Consider the following 16,082-nt stretch of genomic DNA (forward strand, 5'->3'; position numbering starts at 1 on the left):
ACAGACGACCCCTATTTCCAAACAGCCCTCTGCATGTTGGTAATTTATTGTACTTTACTCTGGACCACCGCGGGAGTCTAAGTGGCACCTGCTCTTCACCAGAGCCCCCCGCAAAGCGGGATGGTCTTCCTGCGGTGGGTTTTCCACCAGGTTGTTCCATGGGTGCGACCAGGCCAGCGGTGGCAGCCAGGGAAACAGCGATGTAGGGCAAGGTGCAGGCCACAGTCCGTGCCTGGGGTGACAGCAGGACAGCTCCTCCTGCTCTATAACATGCTGCCTGCAGATAGGACACTGTGTACAATCTGCTCAGCTCCTCCTTCGTTAAGTTTTTTACCTACCATTTAGTGCCATAGTAGAGAATTTTAAAGCAGCAATTTGTTAAACAGTTAAAATATGAAGTTTATCAAGGTAATCTGAAACCTCCAAAAGTAATACTCACACCCTGGACAAAAAGACAACGTATCACCACGGTGAAAAACACCATTTAAAAAGCACTGGCTGAGCATCAGCTATTATGGACTATTACTGAGTATCAGTGACTGTAAAGGGTTAAACGAAACTGTACCTAACCCAATGTGTCACAATATCTAAATCTATACAAATCGTACCTCCCCGACACGTTTCAACCAGAAGTCTCATCGGAGGGAGAATCAACAAGACAAGTGGTGCCCTATAAACAAAAAGGTATAAGAAAAGGACCTCACTCGTCTATAAACACAACTTATGTCATCATTATATAGACCAACTTATTGCAGAGGTATATTAGTCAATGTTCACTCACCAAAGGAAGGGTGTACATGGGGAAGCAGTGCCATCACCCATTCAAAAAGAGCCAGCTGTTCACACAGGGTGTTATCCGGCGTGTGGCGCATTGCCCGTGTGTGCGATTACAACTTAAATACTAACTAGGCTTCGCCCCTCGCAGTGTTAAATAATAATTGGACAGCTGTTCGATAAACGTGCCACAGTGTCCCATGCGCCGCCATCTTTTTGAAGCCGCGATCGGTGCTAGTGGGTGTTACCAGTAAGTGTTTGCTGCAAGATGCAGCAAAGACTTACTGGCTATGGAGAAGGCTCAGCCCGTGAGACTTTCCATTTACCCGCAGCCCACGTGTGGTGTACTACTACGTCATGTGTCAGTAGTAGGTAGGTGTCAGGGTAGGTTACTATGTGTAGGTAGACCAATCATTGAGCCTGTTGTGTCATCCAGCCTGATCTTCCCAAGGCAGCTGCTTACAGATCAGTAGCAAAGCTGCCATATGCCGCCCTAGGGGAAGACAGTACTAGGGTTAAAGTAGCCTCGGGTGGAGTGAAAAAGCGAAATAAAAAATAAAAAAAGTGTAGTAAAAAAATTATAAAAACCTTCTGAACTGATCTAAAAATAAACAAATAAAATCATAAACATTTGAGGTATTGCCACATCCCAAAATGCCTGATTCATTCAAAAATAAAAATGGTTATTCCTGATGCCGAACCCCATGTCGGAAAATAGAGCCCGAATGTCCAAAATGAGAATTTTTCAACATTTTGCAACAAATTAAAAATGTATTAAATAGCGATCAAAATGTTGCAATGGTAACAATGAAAACATCATCATGTCCCAAAAAAAATGACCCCTTACACTGCTCAATAAACCAAGATATTGGCAAAATGAATATTTTTTTTTATATATTTTAAAATCTATTAAAACACAATAAAACCTAAATAAATTTGCTATCCCCGTGATCATACCAATGCATATAATAAAGTCGAGGCGTCATTTGGAGCATAAAGTGAAAACCGTAAAAACAGAGACCACAATAAAATGGCGCAAATGGGTTTTTTTCCATGAATTTCGGTGCAAATCGGCATTTTTTTTCTCGTTTTCCCGGAGAAAGCCTTGCATCATTAAATACTGACACTAGGAAGTAGAATTTGTTTAAATGAAACTTCATAACACTCTGTAAATGGAAAAATAAAAAAAAGTTATGGATTTTTGAAGCTGTGAAGCAAAAGGAGACACACGAAAAGAAGGACCTGGTGGTCAACTGCCCTTATAGACCACTAATAGTGTGTCGTGTAGGAGCTGGACACCTTCCCGATGATGTGTCTTTCATGGTCCAGGGTGGTGGCATCACCCAGAACTTTGAAGTGAGATGTAAATTCATAAAGTCATGGAGGCGGAGAGTTTGGCTCTGACTCCCTGTCCCAGTACTACCCTTCTGGTGTAATGGATGCCCTTATGTACAAGGGTATTAGTAACTTGGTGTCCTACAATCTAGTGCATGAGGACAATCACAACAGAGGTGGAGAGAACTTGACTTCAGTGCTAAACTCTCCGCCTCCATGACTTTATGCAAACATTTTACATCTCTCTGAGCCATGAAAGGAACAAGATATAGAAAGTGTCCAGCTGTTTCACAACAGACAAGTAGTATACCAGTACAGGGGGTGCCCTACTTAAGGACACCCTACTTACAGACGACCCCTAGTTACAGACTGACCCTTCTGCCCCCTGTGACCTCTGGTGACCTCTCTGGATGTTACTATAGTCCCAGGCTGCACTGATCAGCTGTCAGGTAACAAATTGCTGAAGGACCATCACACGGGTATTATTTGGTGTAAACTGACACTGGATTCACAAATTAGTATGCAACAGCTCTGTATGAGGAGGCACTGAGGCAGTTAGGGGGCTTTATACTTTACATTTTATACATTTTATGAGGCCACACTATGTGGATTACTTAGCAAAGGGATGCGCTAAGTGGGTATCATAATGCATGAAGAAGTCCTGAAGTTGGCCGAAAACCGTCTAATGTGTGTGACCAACCTTGGTCTGACATCGTAGCTGTGTCCAGTCTCCTCTCCTTCCAGTTATGAAGTTTTTCTCTTTGATATGCGGCTATGTTGTCACTTGTCAGATGGATGAATGGCTGCAGCCGGCTGTATCTCAGCATGTGCATGTGCCGGCTGTATCCCAGCATGTGCCGGCTGCATCTCAGCATGTGCCGGCTGCATCTCCGCATGTGCCGGCTGCATCTCAGCATGTTCCGGCTGCATCTCCGCATGTGCCGGCTGCATCTCCGCATGTGCATGTTCCGGCTGCATCTCCGCATGTGCCGGCTGTATCTCAGCATGTGCATGTGCCGGCTGTATCTCAGCATGTGCCGGCTGCATCTCAGCATGTGCCGGCTGCATCTCAGCATGTGCCGGCTGCATCTCAGCATGTGCCGGCTGCATCTCAGCATGTGCCGGCTGCATCTCCGCATGTGCCGGCTGCATCTCCGCATGTGCATGTTCCGGCTGCATCTCCGCATGTGCCGGCTGCATCTCCGCATGTGCCGGCTGCATCTCCGCATGTGCCGACTGTATCTCAGCATGTGCATGTGCCGGCTGTATCTCAGCATGTGCATGTGCCGGCTGTATCTCAGCATGTGCCAGCTGTATCTCAGCATGTGCATGTGCCGGCTGCATCTCCGCATGTGCCGGCTGCATCTCCGCATGTGCATGTGCTGGCTGTATCTCCGCATGCGCCGGCTGTATCTCAGCATGTGCCGGCTGCATCTTCGTATGTACAGAACTGGACATGAAGCTTTCTACGTGTTGCAGGTTTGTCTGGCAGAAAAGGATTTGGAGAGGCTCAGGCTGCGCAGCGTCATAGACTGAAGAGGAGCCAAGAGCGCACAGGTTATCGTGAAGCTGGACGCCTGCCCAGGAATAGCACGAAGAACAGTTCCCTACTCCTTTCTGTGAACCCTTCCTTCTATATCGTCTTCCTGGAAATGTGAGACATTAATTATCGTAAATCATAAGCTCATCCAACCCTCGAAGACATCGGGAAGAAAATTACCGCAGGAAAAATGGAGCAAAAGAAATTAACCTCAGTTTCTCAACTGGTGTTAACACATGAAAGGGACATTGTTGCTGTGAAATGCAGTCCTATCTGCAGGCAGCATGTTATAGAGCAGGAGGAGCTGAGCAGACTGTACATAGTGTCCTATCTGCAGGCAGCATGTTATAGGGCAGGAGGAGCTGAGCACATTGTACATAGTGTCCTATCTGCAGGCAGCATGTAATAGAGCAGGAGGAGCTGAGCAGATTGTACATAGTGTCCTATCTGCAGGCAGCATGTTATAGAGCAGGATGAGCTGAGCAGAGTGTACATAGTGTCCTATCTGCAGGCAGCATGTTATAGAGCATGAGGAGCTGAGTAGACTGTACATAGTGTCCTATCTGTAGACCACATGTTATAGAGCAGGAGAAGCTGAGCAGATTGTACATAGTGACCTATCTGCAGCCAGCATGTTATAGAGCAGGAGGAGCTGAGCAGATTGTACATAGTGTCCTATCTGCAGGCAGCATGTTATAGAGCAGCAAGAACTGAGCAGACTGTACATAGTGTCCTATCTGCAGGCAGCATGTTATAGAGCAGGAGGAGCTGAGCAGATTGTACATAGTGTCCTATCTGCAGGCAGCATGTTATAGAGCAGCAAGAACTGAGCAGATTGTACATAGTGTCCTATCTGCAGGCAGCATGTTATAGAGCAGGAGAAGCTGAGCAGATTGCACATAGTGCCCTATCTGCAGGCAGCATGTTATAGAGCAGGGGGAGCTGAGCAGATTGTACATAGTGTCCTATCTGAAGGCAGCATTTTATACAGCAGAAGAAGGAGTTGAGCAGATAGGACACTATGTACAATTTTTTTCCCACTTCCCAGTACACGGCAGGGAATATTCAATGCCATCACTATGAAATTTGTTATGCAAAAAACAAGCCCATACACAGCTCTTTACATGGAAAAATAAAAAGTTATGGTGGTTGAAGGTGGGGGGTGAAAAATGAAAACGCAAAACACAAAAAAAGGGCCAAGTCATTAAGGGGTTAATCACCCAGTTCACCAGGACAGACCACAGAGGTTTGTTAGAGAACATATGTGAACAAAATGTAGCATGAAAACCATGGAACACAATGGACAGGATAATAATGTGGCTCCATGTACAAGTTCTGACCCTCTCACTGAGCTCCGCCCAATCCATCATCTGTACGAAAGACGGATAAAGCGCAATCCTGGAGGGGAACCCGTGTTATAGATATGACCCGATTTCTAGTTCCTGGAGCATTAACCCTTTGGACGTGAATATTTCCCACTTCTTACTTCCTTTCACATGAATCTATAGGGGCTCATTTACTTACCCGGTCCTGTCGCGATCCAGCGGTGCGTTCTCCGCCGAGGTCTTCCGGCGATTCACTAAGGTCGTGCACCCGATGTCCACCAGGTGACGCTGCTGCGCCGAGGTCCGCCGGAGTTCACCATCCTATTCCTGGTGCATGTAAGTGCATGTCAAGAGACACTTTTTTTTTTTAATTGCGCGATTTTTCCAAATCCATCGGGTTTTCCGACGGCCACGCCCCTCCCCCCCCTGTTTTTCGCCGCATGCAAGCCAGCACCGATGCGACACAATCCGAACGCGTTCGCTAAAAACCCGGGGCAATTCGGCGCAAAATGAAAGAGAAGCTAGTAAATAAATGTCTGCCATAGAATAGTATTGGGCCTCATAGTAAGTCTATGGCGGAATGCTCTGTCATTGTTTGTGCTGAAATGTATCCATATACTAAGGTATATAAAGAGAACGGTCCCAGTGTCTTGCATCAGAGCTTGTCTGAGTGAGCAGAAGAAGAAGCTGGGACAGGGATACTCTGCCATAGACCCTGGGCTCCGGGCCTTTGGCTACGGTACCAGCCTTCCTCAGCATGAAATTCTTCTTCTCTCAGGGAGGAGATTGGAGAAGTCAACCCTAAGATTTGCATTTGTATTGTTTTTGTATTGTTTTTGAGTAAAATCAACTGTTCACTAAAGACCCCGACTCTGTGGTGCGCCATGCCTTACATTGGGGTGCGCCATGCCTTACATTGGGGTGCGCCATGCCTTACATTGCGGTGCGCCATGCCTTACATTGGGGTGCGCCATGCCTTACATTGCGGTGCGCCATGCCTTACATTGCGGTGCTCCATGCCTTACATTATGGTGTGCCATGCCTTACATTGCGGTGCGCCATGTCTTACATTGGGGTGCGCCATGCCTTACATTGCGGTGCTCCATGCCTTACATTGCGGTGCTCCATGCCTTACATTATGGTGCGCCATGCCTTACATTGCGGTGCGCCATGTCTTACATTGGGGTGCGCCATGCCTTACATTGCGGTGCGCCATGCCTTACATTGGGGTGCGCCATGCCTTACATTGGGGTGCGCCATGCCTTACATTGGGGTGCGCCATGCCTTACACTGGATATTCTTTATACATATTCAGCAGAGCTCAGAATTTTAGACAAAGAAGCATGGAGAGCCTGCACACAGTACAAAAGCAAGTATCAGGCTGCTCAATCACTTGATAAACAGGCAGGAACTAGGCAGTAAAGGAACACGGGCATCTCATGTGCAAGAGTGGCTATAGCAAGTGCTGGGGGCCACTTTAATTCTCAAAAATTTGAGTAAAGGGTGTACTGTGACTTTTCAGTTGTGCATATTAGAAATGTGAACATGATACCAACTACAATGGGTCCAGAACACTCTTGCAGAGAAAGGGCGAAAATGGGGTTCATGTGTTTTTATGGATATAAAAAAAACGCAAAGAAAAATGCACTTTTCATTTTACTGTAAAATGATAAAAAAAATTTTATTTTATAATGATTAACAATCTCAGTTTGCGCCAATTTGCGATGTCCGGCCAACAAACAAAAATAGCTTCCAAATAAATAAATGAATCAGGTTATAAAAGACAAGAGAAAATAGAATTAAGGAATTTGTTTTCCAGAAGGGACGAGCAGCGCTGCACAGATAAGCCGAGAAATTTAACCCTGTGTCTGCATCACTATAGCAGATAACAACCCAAAGAGGAGCCGGCCCCAGGCAGCAAAGAGGTTAATGGAAGCGGAGCGGCCATGCTGCCGAGCACAATGCATTCTCTCTCGTCATGTAATAGGATTGTGTCATGTTCTATTCATTCTAAATACAAAACATGGAACTTTATAAGAGCAATCAGAGTCACCAGTCTAGAATAATCAACTGGGACACATCACAAGGAGCACGGGATAGAGGACAGGAGGAGAGGAAAATGTGATTATTCTCTACTTTCAGCTTTATTAAAAGACCTAAAAAACTTTTATAATAAGTTTTTATTAAAAAATATCAGATCACAGCTCAGAAGTAGATAAAAGCGAGGTCAGAGGAGGTCAGCGGAGGTCAGCGGAGGTCAGAGGAGGTCAGGAGAACTAGGAGGCAGAGGTCATTCTAGAAGGCTCCATACAAGGAGACCCGGGTCCGTGTATCATCGTTGTTTAAGTTCCGCTCGGACACTCATGACCAAAGATTGTCCGAATCACAGACTCAGGCTGCATTCACACTGCTGTATTGGGATATATATATAAGGCCTATATAGGTCCCCCATATCCGACATTGGGCGCTCGGTGCCCTACGGGAGCTGTACGGTGGAACTGGCCAAAAGACGTTCCAGACGTCCTAAAGATGTCCTCAGCTGGTTCCTTGCCAGGTCCAAGCACCTCATTGGGGTTTGTCCTGTCTTCACTGTTCCTGCTCTCCTCCACAGGTGTCCCGTCACCGAGAAGAATTGGAGGAGGCGGAGAAAGTATAAGAGGGGGCTGAAGATGAAGAAGGGCACTAAGGGGGGGGGGGGGGTACTGTCACGGGTGCCCCTGCGATCCATGTCACGGATCGCGGGTACACCTGTGCTCCGCTATGTGGCATGTTCCCCACCGGCCGGTACTCCAGGCTCCAGGCTGTAGTCCCGTCCAGGCCGCAAGACTCCTCCGACCAGGCCACACACTCCCTCCGCACCAACATCCTCCTAATTGGCACCAGCGCGCCCTTATAATCCGGCACCTCCCTTCACTCTCTGGCGGTCCTGTGCTCATGTGGAGGTCCAGTGTTCCTGTGGTGGTCCGGTGCTACTGTGGTGGTTCTGTGTTACTGTGGCGGTCATGTGTTAGTTCCAGGTTCCTGTGGCAGTCCCGTGCTCCTGTGGCGGTCCCGTGCTCCTGTGGCGGTCCCGTGCAACCACAAAATACAAATCCGGCTCTGCTACATCTGGTCTATGTACCGGTGTCTTTGCCTCCTGTGAGATCATCAGCCTTTTCCTGCTCTTACCAGGCTGCCCTCTGCATATACACAGCTTCCTGTATCTCCCTCGGTCGGTCCTCACGGTGTCACCCACTGTGCCTCTTGTTATCACAGTCACTGACACAGGGAGAGGGAAGTGTGAGGGAGATGGGCGAGTCATAATCTCCTCCTCCAGCTCCTCCTATTCATCAGTGCGCACGCATGTGAACAAGGAACCACAGAGAGTTTGCAGAATCACTTGATGAACATTCAGGGATTATTATTAGGGCAGAAATGGAACATCTGCAACTTTCATTTCATACAACTCCAGTAGGCAAATTGGAATTAGGCAATTCACTAATGTGGTACAACTAATGTGGTAGAGTGGCCCCTGATTTGGGCTTCTTGTTTTGGACGTGTGGCTAGAGTTTCCGCCCATGTATGTCACATGCAGGAACTATTTATATGCAACTTACAAATATCAGAGCTTCTTCCAAAGCATTAAATCACATTATTCATGGGCTGCTGTCCGCCGAGTCCCAGCAATTATGTGGTTGTGAATGGAGACATTGCCCTCTTATTAGGATGAATGTGCCAAGTGTCATTATACTGTGCATCAGATGAACACGGCCAAAGCAGTGACAATGTACAATCTACTCCTGTAATGCTCTTATGTAAATCTATAAATCCTGTAACTGCGCATATATGTTTTATGGCTCAGATATTACATGTACATGAGACCCCTGTGTTTAATGGCCGACTTCAGTGACGTCCCTGTGTTTAATAGCCCAGCAAGGGTCCAACACCCGGCACCATCCATAATCAGCATAAGGAAGCAGGTGTAGAGCTCCAGTGAGCTCCACTTCCGCCTTCTGATCTTATATGTTTGTGTGCAGCTCGGTTCCCATCATGTGCAGGGGGCTGAGTTGTACTACCAAACACAGCCACTGCAGAATTTGTGGTGTTGTTCGGGGTAGTGCTCTTCCAAGGATTTTCCAGAGTAGCCCTTTAGAGATATATATCTTTCTATAGGTTGCTATAGAATGTCATAGTGCTTTACCTGTAGTCCAAAAAATGCCATCACCACGGAGTTAATGGTCCCAAGTGCACCCTCTGGATCAAATGGTTGAGTGGTTTTATACAGCTCCTGGAATGCACAGAAACAAAATCTAATTGCAAATATCAGAAGCAGGTTAAAAATATACACATAAGCCACATTCTTCATTTCACGAAACACAATTTCCCTTTTTCCATTGAAATTGGGTTGGCAGAGAGTGCATGTGTATGGGGGGTTTATTAGGAGTAGCTGTTAATCCAGAACTGGAAAGACAGATATTAATATGTATAGCCACCTTAAAGGGGTTGTCCATGAATACTATTAGTCACCTAACCACATAGGGCCCAATCAAACAGTGGTATAAAGTGGGGCAAATACATTATTGTGTTTGTGCCAATTATTTGTGGAGGTTTGCATATAAAAAGTGTCTTTGATGCTTTCACATGCACAATTGTGTCATTGTACTTTGCCAGACACTTCAGAATCCCGGGCACTTAAAGGGTTTGACACATTTATAGCTGAAATCCAACAATTCTGTAGCAACAGCATGAAGACAGGTTCAACAAGAAAAAATAGGGAAAATTTTGGCACATCCTGAAAATTTACCAGATTATTTAAAAGCATGCAACGCTATTAGGCTACATTCACCCAGCCTTATGGGGGACGTATATACGGCCGATGTATATACACCAAATATACGTCCCCCATAGATGCCAATGGGTGCTCGGCGCTATATGAGAGCAGTACTGTCCCGTAGCCGGGAGAAAAATAGGACATGTCCTATCTTTCCTCGTAATGTGGCACCGAGTGCCATACATCGCTATGGAGAGGGGCGGGGGTGAGCAGCGCCTCCTCTCCCGGGCGCCACTGTCTGCCCGCCATGCCACGGTACAGCGGGCACAATGTGGTGTCAATGTAGCCTTGAATAATGTGCACAACTTGCACAAAGCAAGTACAAAGAAGAATAATGCACAGTGCACCAGGCGAGGGGGTCCAACGCCACCTGACGGCGAAGGAGTTTCATCCGAAACACGGAATGTGTGGCGCACTGAACCTGGCGAGATGACAAGATAAAGAAAAGGAGGGCCAAATAGAAGATGCAGTTACTAATGTTGCGCCATACGTTACCCTTCTAATTGGTCGATAACCCCACCAAAAGTCCACAGTGACGGACCGGAAATCCATCACTGGTGCCATGAGTGGAGTCACATGATGCGTCAGAGAGACACACGTGCACGTGCATTCGTGAAGAGATGATGATGTACACCTCTACAATATACACATTTGTTATCTGTTACTTTGTACTTCAGGGGTCTGTATAAAATCCAGTTTTTCTAGATGTGATTTACCCGATGCAGCTCTGGATTAGGGTGCATTCACACGGCCGTGTGCTGGAAAGGAGGAGGAGGTGACCCCTCCCCCTCCATAGAAAACAGCGGCACACGGCGGCACACACGGGGAAAGATAGAGCATGCTCTATCTTTTCCTGGTGTACAGCGCGGGACGGTTCCACACATGTTGTGTTGGATTTTTTCTCATAAAGTCCCCCAAAAAGTCGTATAATGCATTAAAAAAAAGTCGCATGGTCGAGGAGTAAGAGTTTTCCTCATGGAGACTGCTAATTATTTCTGTCTTGTAAGCTTCTGGTAGATAAAAGAGGTGTGGTTTTCCTTATCCCATCCTGGAAAACATATTTGCATATTTTCACAGAATCCCCTAGTGGAGGGTCTCCTACAAGTCGGCCTAAATCTTAGTTCCTGACCCTAATCAAAAGCCTCTCGCTCAACCACAGCAGTTCCCTACACTGTACTGAAGCGTTGAAACATCGCTGTCTACAGTTTGTTTGGGAATTTGTTACTTCTGGAATAAATTTCCTTATTTTCCTAAAAAGTCCTAGCTAGAGATGAGCGAGTATACTCGTCCGAGCTTGATGCTCGTTCGAGTATTAAGGTACTCGAAACGGCTCGTTGCTCGGACGAGTATTTCCCCTGCTCGAGATCGAGCATTTAATTAAAAAAACACAGTGAAGAACAATGAAGAATAGAATAAAAACAGTGAACACAGGATCATTTAAGTGAAGAACACAGTGAAGAACACAGTGAAGAATAGATTACAGATGTTCGGCACATCTGCTTACTTGTCGGAAGATATGCGCGGAACGGCAGCAGGGAGACATCAAGCAGCAGGGAGACATCGGGCAGCACGGGGGAGACATCGGGCAGCACGGGGGAGACATCGGGCAGCACGGGGGAGACATCAAGGAGCAGGGAGACATCGGGCAGCACGGGGGAGACAGACATCGGGCAGCACGGGGGAGACAGACATCGGGCAGCACGGGGGAGACAGACATCGGGCAGCACGGGGGAGACAGACATCGGGCAGCACGGGGGAGACAGACATCGGGCAGCACGGGGGAGACAGACATCGGGCAGCACGGGGGAGACAGACATCGGGCAGCACGGGGGAGACAGACATCGGGCAGCACGGGGGAGACAGACATCGGGCAGCACGGGGGAGACAGACATCGGGCAGCACGGGGGAGACAGACATCGGGCAGCACGGGGAGACATCGGGCAGCACGGGGGAGACAGACATCGGGCAGCACGGGGGAGACAGACATCGGGCAGCACGGGGAGACTTCAGTGGAAGAAGAGGAGCGGATCCCGGGACAGCGTATCACCCCGACAAGTAAGCAGATGTGCCGAACATCTGCAATCTATTCTTCACTGTGTTTTTCACTGCGTTTTTCACTTAAATGATCCTGTGTTCACTGTTTTTATTCTATTCTTCACTGTTCTTCACATCTGATAACTTGTCGGGAGATAATATACGCACGGAACAGTGAAGAATAGATTGCAGATGTTTGCATACATCTGATCACTTATCAGAAGACATTCTTTTTCAATTAAATAACACATTTTATTCCCGAACCATGGTCCCTTTGAAAAATGCTCGAGTCTCCCATTGACTTCAATGGGGCTCGTTATTCGAGACGAGCACTCGAGCATCTGGAAAAGTTCGTCTCGAATAACGAGCACCTGAGCATTTTAGTGCTCGCTCATCTCTAGTCCTAGCACATTCACCAGCAGATAGCAGTATTATTGTTATTACACAGACTTAATGAAGTGGTGGTAATAGTCCTGTGCAAGTCTTAGTAGTGAAAGTCCCAAAAACCTCAATAATAATAATAATAATAATCCCTATTTATATACATATATATATATACACACCAACTTATTCTGTAGCGCTGCACACAGTGTCAGACTGGGTATCCTTAGGCCCACCAGAGAAAATCAATCTGGGGTCCCACTATTCATCCTCCCCCAGGAAATATACTGCAGCAGCCTCCAAATTGTGTTGTTTTCTGATGGACCTCTGGGGTTCAGTATTGGGTTGAGCCAGGGCCCACCGGAGGATCCTCTGCTACTCTGGTGGGCCAGTCCGACACTAGCTGCACAGAGCTCACCTAATCAGTCCCTCTCCCCATGGGGCTCACCATCTAATCAAACCCACAATAAGACTTTTTGGAAACTTTTTTATGCCAACAAAACAAATGATAAATACCTTCCACTGTATACTTGGGGTCCACTGTATAACTGGGGTCCACTGTATACTTGGGGTCCACTGTATAACTGGGGTCCACTGTATAACTGGGGTCCACTGTATAACTGGGGTCCACTGTATAACTGGGGTCCACTGTTTGGTTGTGCTTTGGGTTATGCCCTGTAGTGTTTAATCCTGTTTTATCAAACACCTGAATTAGGATATACTGTGTATATTAGGATATATCTTCGATCTTCTGTTTATACTAGTTTAGTATCCCATTGTTTTCATTTTGGGCTATTCTGTCTGTTTTGGAGTTTGAGCCACTTTGGTTTTGGTCTAACCACATAATAGGCCTGGAATATTTCATTGGGGGAGGGGGCACAAGCAGCCCTACTACCATTCATGTCTTTAACTTGGCGTAAACCCTGAGCCAGAAGCAATGGTTCTGTGTTCTGTGTAACGGTCCATACTTGTAGTCACAGCTCCCATTCAGAGTGTGGCCACCAAAGAGAAGAAGTATGAATGTCTATAGGGTCTATGCCCCGTCTGTCTCACTGGACATATAGCTGATCGTTGTGTGGGCCGGTGCCTGATGTTTGCGGATAAACCATTTTTTATTAACTTATACAATTACAGACAGTCCCCGGGTTCCATAGGTTTGTTCTTAAGCTGAATTTGTATGCAAGTTGAAACCATATCTTTTATAACTGTAGATCCAGACAAAATTTTTTCCCCTAGTGACAATTGTAGTAATTTTTTTGCTGTAATTGGACCAAGGATTATCCATAAATCTTCATTACAGACACCTTACAGCTGATCATTGCTGCCGGGGACTATAGTAACATCCAGAGAGGTCACAGGGGGCAGAGGGGTCGTCTGTAACTAGGGGTCGTCTGTAAGTCGGGTGTCCTTATGTAGGGGACCGCCTGTACTTCAAACTGCACAAATTCTCCAGTGGAATGAAACATACGTAAAGCAGGTCAAGGCTCGTCACCGTCTCAGGTCATTACTAGAGATGAGTCAGCACTAAAATGCTCGGGTGCTCGTTATTCGAGACGAACTTTTCCAGATGCTCGAGTGCTCGTCTCGAATAACGAGCCCCATTGAAGTCAATGGGAGACCCGAGCATTTTTCAAAGGGACCATGGTTCAGGAATAAAATGTGTTATTTAATTGAAAAAGAATGTCTTCTGATAAGTTAGCAGATGTATGCAAACATCTGCAATCTATTCTTCACTGTTCCGCGCGTATATTATCTCCCGACAAGTTAACAGATGTGAAGAACAGTGAAGAATAGAATAAAAACAGTGAACACAGGATCATTTAAGTGAAAAACACAGTGAAGAATAGATTACAGATGTTCGGCACATCTGCTTACTTGTCGGGGTGATACGCTGTCCTAGGATCGCTCCTCTTCTTCTACTGAAGTCTCCCCGTGCTGCCCGATGTCTCCCCCGTGCTGCCCGATGTCTCCCCCGTGCTGCCCGATGTCTCCCCCGTGCTGCCCGATGTCTCCCCGCGCTGCCCGATGTCTCCCCCGCGCTGCCCGATGTCTCCCCGCGCTGCCCGATGTCTCCCCCGTGCTGCCCGATGTCTCCCCCGTGCTGCCCGATGTCTCCCCCGTGCTGCCCGATGTCTCCCCCGTGCTGCCCGATGTCTCCCCCGTGCTGCCCGATGTCTCCCCCGTGCTGCCCGATGTCTCCCCCGTGCTGCCCGATGTCTCCCCCGTGCTGCCCGATGTCTCCCCCGTGCTGCTTGATGTCTCCCCGTGCTGCCCGATGTCTCCCCGCTGCCCGATGTCTCCCCCGTGCTGCCCGATGTCTCCCCGCTGCCCGATGTCTCCCCGCTGCCCGATGTCTCCCCCGTGCTGCCCGATGTCTCCCCGCTGCCCGATGTCTCCCCCGTGCTGCCCGATGTCTCCCCCGTGCTGCCCGATGTCTCCCCGCTGCCCGATGTCTCCCCCGTGCTGCCCGATGTCTCCCCGTGCTGCTTGATGTCTCCCCGTGCTGCTTGATGTCTCCCTGCTGCTTGATGTCTCCCTGTTGCCGTTCCGCGCGTATCTTCCGACAAGTAAGCAGATGTGCCGAACATCTGTAATCTATTCTTCACTGTGTTTTTCACTTAAATGATCCTGTAATCACTGTGTTCACTGTTTTTATTCTATTCTTCATTGTTCTTCACTGTGTTTTTTTAATTAAATGCTCGATCTCGAGCAGGGGAAATACTCGTCCGAGCAACGAGCCGTTTCGAGTACCTTAATACTCGAACGAGCATCAAGCTCGGACGAGTATACTCGCTCATCTCTAGTCATTACATGTCATTTACATAAAGAAGATACGATGTCAGGTCTCATCCCGAGGTGATAAACATCTCCCAGCGTCATCCTGGTAAGTGATCCGGCTAATGCACCGCCGCCCATGAATCTTTTATAGAGGTAAACAAGGATTTCTCTCCCGCTGTTTATAGTCGGACCATGTACAATCATTAAGACAAGCAATTAGCAACATCTCATCTATTAGAGAGGAAGTAACGATGCCGGACATCCAGGACCAGGCAGCGCACAACAGTAAACCCCGCGTCTCACAGCCATTAATTCAGCCGCCACAAAGAGGTAAGTGTGAAGGAACTTCAATGGGAAAGGTAAGTAAAGCCGCCCGTGATTTATGCTTCTCGCCCCAAAATCCTGGAGAAACTGCGACTATTTACTGAATGACGAGAAAATGGTTTCAATCTCATGAAAGATATTAATGTATAAATTATTCACCGCCGTGTGCAGAGGATTGTGAATGTAATTAACCGTCAGGATCGTACTTAACCCTTTAAAAGGCAGAGATATCGTGAGCATCAAGGCAACAGCAGTGTTATTACCGTATATACTCGAGTATAAGCCGACCCGAGTATAAGCCGAGGCCCCTAATTTTACCACAAAAACTGTGAAAACCTATTGACTCGAGTATAAGCCGAGGGTGGGAAATGCATTGGTCACAGCCTCCCCAGTATATAGCCTGCCAGCCCCTGCCCCAGTGTATATAGCCTGCCTGCCCCAGTGTATATAGCCTGCCAGACCCTGCCCCAGTGTATATAGCTTGCCAGCCCCTGCCCCAGTGTATATAGCCTGCCAGCCCCTGCCCCAGTGTATATAGCCTGCCAGACCCTGCCCCAGTGTATATAGCTTGCCAGCCCCTGCCCCAGTGTATATAGCTTGCCAGCCCCTGCCCCAGTGTATATAGCCTGCCAGCCCCTGCCCCAGTGTATATAGCCTGCCAGCCCCTGCCCCAGTGTATATAGCCTGCCTGCCCCAGTGTATATAGCCTGCCAGACCCTGCCCCAGTGTATATAGCTTGCCAGCCCCTGCCCCAGTGTATATAGCCTGCCAGCCCCTGCCC

At 47.6% G+C, this 16,082-nt stretch overlaps 1 protein-coding gene across 6 annotated transcripts in view; it reads right to left on the reverse strand.

The window, feature by feature from the left end:
* LOC140105815 (heparan-alpha-glucosaminide N-acetyltransferase-like) overlaps positions 1–16,082 on the reverse strand; it is a 237,123-nt gene that overhangs the window by 65,744 nt on the left and 155,297 nt on the right. For all 6 annotated transcript variants that reach the window (XR_011850641.1, XM_072129916.1, XM_072129914.1 and 3 more), the window contains one exon: positions 9,155–9,241. Coding sequence is in view for 5 of the 6 variants with exons in the window: in XM_072129916.1 (XP_071986017.1) it covers positions 9,155–9,241 (87 nt within the window). In the remaining variant the exon portion in view is untranslated. The remainder of the gene's footprint in view (positions 1–9,154; positions 9,242–16,082) is intronic.

Source organism: Engystomops pustulosus, chromosome 11, assembly GCF_040894005.1.
Source record: "Engystomops pustulosus chromosome 11, aEngPut4.maternal, whole genome shotgun sequence".
In the NCBI taxonomy this organism is placed as follows: Eukaryota; Metazoa; Chordata; class Amphibia; order Anura; family Leptodactylidae; genus Engystomops; species Engystomops pustulosus.